This window comes from Pleuronectes platessa, chromosome 5 (genome assembly GCF_947347685.1).
Source record: "Pleuronectes platessa chromosome 5, fPlePla1.1, whole genome shotgun sequence".
In the NCBI taxonomy this organism is placed as follows: Eukaryota; Metazoa; Chordata; class Actinopteri; order Pleuronectiformes; family Pleuronectidae; genus Pleuronectes; species Pleuronectes platessa.
In genome coordinates, this window is record NC_070630.1 from 8,256,594 (window position 1) to 8,264,716 (window position 8,123).

Here is an 8,123-nt window from a genome sequence, read left to right on the forward strand (position 1 = left end):
ATCCACTCAACTGGCAGACGGGTGTTGATATTCAGACACCAATACACTTCCTAGCCACCTTAACTGTTCTGTAACCAGTGCTAGTGAGAGCTTGTGTTGGTTGAAACTAAGGTTCCTTTCCTCTTCTCAAGTGAAGTTGAAGGATGGAGACAAAAGCTTGTAATTCAACTGTTGGCATACCCGTTGTTTTGGTCATCCTCCCTGAACAGGTAGTCAAAGTAGAAGTGACTGTCCTCCTCCAAACTTCTACAAAGCCAAAGAGAACGGTTGTACGATGGTTAATTTGAAAAGGATCTTTGTAGTGAAGTGCAGCAGAATGGTTCAATTTTGTTTAAAAAAAAAAAGAACAGCAGTTTGAAGACTTAATGCCAGCTGCAATTTGTCTCTGTCATTTTATGCCCTACTACGTAAATGATGATGAATCTCATTTTGTGCCGAGGAATCCCAGAGCGGTGAATAAGGGCCGGTGTGGTTTGTACTGTGCAAAGAGCTGATTTGATATTGAATTGTTAAAGGGAATGAGGGGAGAGTGTTTTCAATCTACACTCAAATGCCGAGTGAGAAAACTAAACGAAACTCATTTCAACCCTCTGGCCTCTTTATGATTGGCTTTGGAAAATGAAGCTTGATCCTGTAATAGATGCTCGGGAGCGCAGCGCCCTCAGCCTCACAGCGCCCTCTTCCTCCAACGGCCAACGTGATGATTTGATGAATCATACTTTTCAAGGTGCTTGACGATGTCCATATTTTCTGTTTGTGTCTCTGTGTGGTTCAGTCTCAGAACCCAAACATTATCATGTGGTATCAGTGTTGAATCAAGAAACGGTCTTATACAGCCTCTGTCTTTGAATGTGGCAGAGCGGAGGTGCATGTATGTGTAATATGGTCTCAACGTTTGGATCACTTTTGGTTACATCATAAGGCAGGGATAACCATTCACATTTTTATTTCAGCAGAGCCATAGGTCGGTCTAGTAAAAAAGAAAAAAAGGTTATTTACAGATATCTTTTCCAAATGTATTTTTTACTCTCCCGTGATATTGATAACTTATGCTTATTTTCTATAATCGCATGTTTTGCCACACTAATACAGCACTGTTGTAGATAGAGGACATGGTGGTTGATGGCGCCCAGTGTCACCTACAGCTAGAGAGCAAGAAGTCTTGCAACTAATGTTGTATGTTTATATCGCCTAAATGTCACTGTTTACATCGCTCTGGGATAATGCCCGATTCATGTTAAGTGATGTCATGAATTCTCCATTGTCTCACTATGTAACGCATTAAAGAACTGAAGCCTTCTCACACAGGAGCTGGCTGGGTAGAGCCTGAAAACAAAAGCCCTTCTACCCACCAATCCAAGGGCGCCATATGAGTCTCGGTAGATTTTTAAAGTGATAACCGTATGGGGCACATAACGCCTGCTTTTCTGGTCATGCAGTGACGAGAGAGAATGAGCTTTCTTGACCTTGTGACTGAGCTGTTCGCTGTCATGTCCTCTTTAAACTGTTCATGTGGTGCCTGAAATGCAGAGCTCCAGTATCCTCGACAAGTTGATAAAACGGTCTTGAGCAGTAGTCTAGTCATGAATTTCTTCAGAGCAGGCTCTCGGATAGATCTGACTTACTAAAAGCATCGCACTCATGCCCAAAGAGGACTGCAGCGGGTTTGCAACGCTGACAACTTTAAGATCTTATTTTTTAACTCTTCACTATACTGCATAGCAACTGTGTTAACAAGTCGCTCAGATCATCCTTATCATGGCCTCTGAAGCCTTGGGCAGTCTACACATTACAGAAAATAGACAGAGGTACCATGGGGCAGAGTTCTGCTGGTGTCTGTGCATAATGAAGATGCAGCAGGGGATGACGATGCTTATCTGAGCCACCAACGATGTGATTATGAGTAAACTGAACACTAATAACAGGCCAAGGAATAATGTTTACTCCATGTTTACATTCCAATGGGTTGTGAGATGAGTTGTGGGGGGAGGGGGGCAATGCACTTCACGCGTTCAGCCTGGTGTATTTTTACATACCAAGCACCCACAAGGCGGTACAGCGCCTGTGTCACATGGAGACTTCTACCCACAGATCATGTTGTTAAAGGCTCAGTGTGTAAGATCCAGGTGAAAGGGATCTATTGGCAGAAATTGATAACATAATCCTAGTGATGTTTTACCCGAGTGTGTTTCATCTAAATTGTACAAATTGTTTTCTTTACCCTAGAATGGGCCCTTTTTATTTAAATACTTCATATTTACATCGGGAGCGGGTCCTCTCTACGGAGGACGCCATGTTTTTTACAGGACAAACTAAACACCTGTAGAGGTTGAGGTCAGGTGTATTCAGCTGCAACATCCAACTTCACCCCCAGATGTCACTAAAATCTACACACTGAACCTTTAATGTCCCTGCCAGGCTTAATAACAATAATAATTGAACTAAACTGAACTGTGGCTCCATTGCTTATATTTGTCTTGTACAATTTATATTTAATTCTGATGACTCCACCCCCCTCCCCCCTGGACATTTTCTAATATTTTATGAAACCTTTTGCATCCCATGCTTAACACTCTTTTTTACTGTCTCTCACGTGTGTGAATGGTCTGAAGTGCAGCATCCGTCTGATCGATGACAGTCCAAATAAAGAGGTTCAGTTCTTTTGCAACTTCCACTTGTGCGTTGTCGCTGTTTACTTACTTTCTTCACACGTTTCTATTCCTCTCCATCCCTCCATCTCTCCATTCCCTCCCCCCATTGCTTGTATACATCCGGGTCGCACCGCGGCGGTTCATCTGTCAAGCTAACGGGAGCTAGCCGCCTTGTTAGCGCTCATTAGTTCGTCCGAGAGGAAACAAAAAGCTACTTCGTCCGCAAACTTTGACACCAGCCGCGACCGGATGTTCACAGAAGACGTCGTTGATGAAGCTCGACGCGAGGAAGTGTGAGTACAACGCGACGTGTCCTGTCTACAGGGTGAAAGTACCCAAGTTAGCATGTGGTTAGCTAACTTAGCTCGTCCGCCGTAAACAGCTGCTTGCTAGCGACGCTAACGCCAGTGTTGTCGTTCGCTGTGAATGGTGTTTTTGACTCGTTTGTGTATCTGAATAACCTGACATCTGCATTTAGTAAGCATATAGCTCCAGCTAGCTTCACGGTTGAAAGTATCTACTTTTAATGAGCCTCCACTCTACATTATGGGATTTGGGACTGAGCGTCATCTCTTTTACTCAGATCCTTATCAGACATTTTTAACTCGCTGCTTGTACAGACATCGAAGTCTTTTCAGAGTCAAAAAGGTTTGACATTTAAAAAAAGCTTTAGTTCTTATCATCTGAACTTTTTTACATCACAAAGCTAACTACCATAGCGGGCTACTGGCTTTTGTCAGTGTGTGAAATTACAGATTAAACGTAATTTAACGTTGAGAAATGCTCTAAACATACTTCCACAGTTAATGTTACATAGAGACACAACAACTTATTAGATGAACTGTAACTTCTGTGTGTCTGACTTTCAGATGTGGAGTTAAAAAGAAAAGTAGTATATACTTTGCTTTAGGGAATAACAATGGACGTAAGTAATTTAAACCTGAAAGTTAAACTGTCACGCAGAGATATGTTTTCTCCTAAAGTTATGAGACAATGATTTGTTTATGGAACTGGATGTTCAGACCCTAATTGTGACTCATGTTCTCTGTTATTTGTTGTTGTTTATGGTTCAGCCCATGTGAACAAACTCCAGATGTTCATTGTCATAAATGTATCATGTCCACGAAAAGCCCAGGAAAGCTAAAACCAACCTTAAAACATCTCAGAGTGCTGAAGCTAGATTAGTTCTCGACCCCATGAACTTCCCCTTTTATTAAACTGCTAACGATATTTCAAAAAGTACATGGTAGTTACGGTTCCTTAAGGGAAAACTAGTATGTCTGTTAGCCAACCTCATGGTGAGAACTGCAAACTGTACTAGATTATTTTTAAATATATATTTCTGCACTTTAATACACTTAAATGACCCGGTTGCAAAGATAATTCTATGTAGGCCGAGGTGGATTATGAGCCTTATAATGGATCATGTATCGTTGAAACAATTTGACTATGCAAAGTTTTAGTTCAGTGTCCATTCAACGTGACCCACACTCTCTGAATAAACTCTCATAGAACAATATAGGTTTGACATGTTTTCCTTTACAAGCTGAGCACACGCGGGACAATACATGTCCCTGATAACAGGAGGTTGTCCAGAACAGCTCCTTGGGGAACCAGGTCCCTCAAAGCATTCACTCAATCAATCTGACAGAAAAAAATTAACTCAGCATGCATTGTTGTTCCATAATTAAGACATTAGTCATTAGCAAGTGCTCCAAACTTGCCTCATGCATAGCACGTGTCCTGTTGACTACTGACCCCACACAGTTCAATCTCATCAGCTGTAGATTACTATTGAAAACCAGTACAAATCAACCAGTATCCTCAATGAGTTGTCGGGCTGTTGTCCACTTTCTTCCCCCCCTCCCCCATTCTATGTCTGATGGCATCATACTAATAATACATCAGGAGACATGGAATCTTTCAAATCCAGTGAAAGCATGTTCGCTCACTTAAAACAACTACATCACACGAGGTTCCATCTTCTTGATAGAACAAGTTAGATTAACATGGCCGGTCACATGACCTGCTGGGTATGTTTATTGTTATGACCACTCTCTGTATATCTTTCATATTAATATAAATATAAACATGAAAATGATTAAGTTACGTCTCTTAAATGAACATCTCTGAAACAGTTTTAACAATAGAATTATTTTGACGGGGGGGGGGAAACAATCTGCCGGCTTTAAGCATCATCTCATTTTGTCTTGCAGGTTAATCTGTATGTCCACAATGCATGGACAACGATAATGGCCTCTCAGACCAGGGATGTGGATGGGAAACTTTTTGCTAATAAGTCATCCTTTGGCAACTCTCTGGAGCGGTGCAACAGTTGCCATTTCACCCCATAATCCATCATGTCACTACCAAATGATTCAGGGAACCGAGGGAAGGATCGAGAGAGGGGGGCTCGTCCCAAGGTGAGACAGAGCCGGTCAGAGGAAAGACGGGATACAGGAAGGAAAGGTGGAAAGGCCAAGAAAAAGGGCCTTGCCTGCCATGAATCACCTGCTGAGCGACCTGTCAGCGATGGCTTTGAGTATGGTGAGCTGTTAAGTGACCTGGAGAGCAGTGACCAATCTTCCTGTTCCCTGAGGGAGAGCTGGAGATTGCCGGGATTGGACGTCACCGCCTCTCCACTAGGACAAGAATGTATAGCAGCTAGGCCGGGACTGGAAACCATCGGCTCTGCCAGTGAGTCGTCTGCGTCAAGTGAAGGTGACAGCAGAGGCTCGAGCAGCAGTCGCACTCTCCGGCAAAAAATCCAAGATGCAATGGGGCAGTGTTTCCCAATAAAGACGCACAGTGCAGCAGCACCAGCTCCACAGGCTCTATCATCATCATCATCAGCCGCCTGTGCCTCCTCAAGGCGTAAGATCCATCTCAGTGAGTTGATGTTGGATGACTGCCCTTTTCCTGTAGGGTCTGAGCTGGCTCAGAAGTGGTATCTCATTAAGCAGCACACAGCCCCCATCACCCAGCCCCCCGTGGTGGATGCTGCAGTCGTGTGCAGTGCCCCACCTGCAGCCATGGCTGCTGTGGTGGAGGACGTAGACGATAGGTTGAGAGAGCGCAGGCGAATTAGCATTGAGCAAGGTGTTGAGCCACCCCCCAATGCAGAGATTCACACATTTGAGGTGACGGCCCAAATTAACCCTCTCTACAAGCATGGCCCTAAGCTGGCTCACGGTATGAATGAGTTAGCAGGGGCTGACAGAGCCTCCGCTCAGCAGCAACAGCAGCTTCTTCTCCAAAGACAGCAGCAGCACCAGCTCCTGCTTCAGAGCTGTCTGGACACTCTGGACGAGGTGGTGGCCTCGGCCTCAGCATCGGCCTCTGTCCCCACCAGTGAGACCATCCCTGACCCTGTGGTTGAACCAGAGGTTGCAGCGACCAACATGCCCTCCAAAGCCGTCCTTCCTCAGACTGAACCACAAACATCGGAAGATGGCTACCGCATTCACACTCAGATTGATTACATTCACTGTTTAGTTCCAGACCTGCTGCAAATTACCAACCTCCCATGTTACTGGGGGGTGATGGACCGCTATGAGGCAGAGACACTGCTGGAGGGAAAGCCCGAGGGCACTTTCCTCCTGCGGGACTCTGCCCAGGAGGATTACCTCTTCTCTGTCAGCTTCCGCCGCTACGGCCGCTCGCTCCACGCACGCATCGAACAGTGGAACCACAATTTCAGTTTCGACGTGCACGACCCCAGTGTCTTCCACGCTTCCACAGTTACAGGATTGCTGGAGCACTACAAGGACCCCAACTCGTGCATGTTCTTCGAGCCCCTGCTTTCCAACCCCATCCACCGCACACAGCCCTTCAGCCTGCAGCACATCTGCCGAGCGGCCATAAGCAGCTGTAACACCTACGATGGCATTAACATGCTTCCCATTCCAAATACTTTGAAAAAGCACCTGAAAGAATACCACTATAAGCAGAGAGTACGTGTACGGCGAATGGACACCTGGTGGGAATGAAGGACAACAGAAGAGACAAATACATTTTTAACACAGGTCTCTCTTTATTGAACTGAATAGTGTTCTTGGCTCTATGGCTGTTTTAACCTACACTGCACTGTTCATATTTATTTTATCCCTGCTGTACATGTCTTAACAATTGTGTGAACTACACTGATGAGGAGTAATCTGACTGATCTTTCACGCTCCATGTTCTTAATGCTCAGATTAAACCGTTGTATTTAGATCCGCGGTGCTCAGAGAACTACCCTCTCATCATCTGTGTTCTCAAGTGCGACTAAATCAGCTTTATTATCAGACGGCGGGGGAATGTGTCTTAGTGGAAACGGAGATGATTAAAATAATAGAGTTGTTCATCAGTCACATGCTGGGAAGACGGATCACACACAGACAAGGTTTCCTATTTGTTACTGAGGTGAGGAAGTGTAAATCATTAACCACAGCGATCCTAGGAATTTCTATAATTGGTTAGATGTAGATCCATGTCCTATCTGCTCTTACAATGAAAGAGAAGGTTTGATCCAGAATAGATATTTGTCACACACTGAAGTCATGAGGACGCTTATTGTTCAGTGTCATAGTTTCATTGCAGGGAAAACTTCAAAGTGATATTGCACAACCAGTAGTAAATGAATGCCATATGTTCCGATTCTACATCATTTGGTCGCTTTGTTCTTCCCCTTCATCTAAAAACCATCTGTTGTTTCTCCGGAGGTTGAACCGCACACACGCCGAGTGCCGGCGGACTTCATTAGTTTGGAATTAAAGGATCAAATGTGAAGGTGAAGCAGTTGTAGAATGTAAATGATGGAGCACACACATTGATGGATCTTATTTGACTGAAAATCTGTCTGCAGTGCTGTTTTTGATGTACTCGTCCCCGGTCCAGAGATTTGGTCTGACTTCTTTTTTTAATTTTTTTATGTAATTGTAGCGGGAAGACCCAGATCCTTAAAGAATGTTGTTGCTTTACTCCCTGTTGTGCTTTAAAGAAGGGGGGGGGGGGGGGGTGAACACACTAATCTTTCATTCCAGCAGTTCAGTAACATTGTCGTAGTATATTAGCAGTGGTGAATCTTGATTTTTAAGAGGAATATGATGGGACATAGAATGTATGTAGGCTTTTTCTGGAGCTTGACATTAAGTCAGCTACACAGCAAAAAAGCCTGTAAGATCTGAAAAGATTTGAAGAGATGAATCAGACCCAGGCTGAAACCCTAAAGGCTCTGAGGAGAGGTACTGCTGTAAATGCAAGTCTATGAACCCGAGGCAAATGCTTAAAATTGAATATGTGGGAGTATAGGATATAGTGCACCTTATAGCTTATGATATAATGCATAATATACCTGTGTCTGTGCATGTACATAACAAACTAGAATGGTATCAGAAAGCGTAAACCTCCACCAAGGCCCAACGGTCCCAAATCGAAACCACATTAAAATTCACTAGGTCCGAATTTTCATTGGAATTTGTACTGAATCGC

The 8,123-nt window shown here is 44.1% G+C and overlaps 1 protein-coding gene across 1 annotated transcript; it reads left to right on the forward strand.

The window, feature by feature from the left end:
- The first annotated feature begins 114 nt into the window (after window positions 1–114).
- On the forward strand, window positions 115–7,427 carry socs9 (suppressor of cytokine signaling 9). Its single transcript, XM_053423591.1, has 2 exons — window positions 115–2,944; window positions 4,868–7,427. Exon 2 carries the CDS (start codon window positions 5,012–5,014, stop codon window positions 6,638–6,640), a length of 1,629 nt encoding a protein of 542 aa, XP_053279566.1. The 5' UTR covers window positions 115–2,944; window positions 4,868–5,011; the 3' UTR covers window positions 6,641–7,427.
- The last annotated feature ends 696 nt before the right edge of the window (window positions 7,428–8,123 follow it).

Coding starts and splice junctions, on each gene's coding strand:
- socs9 (XM_053423591.1), top strand. CDS start 5,012: ATGTCACTACCAAATGATTCAGGGAACCGAGGGAAGGATCGAGAGAGG.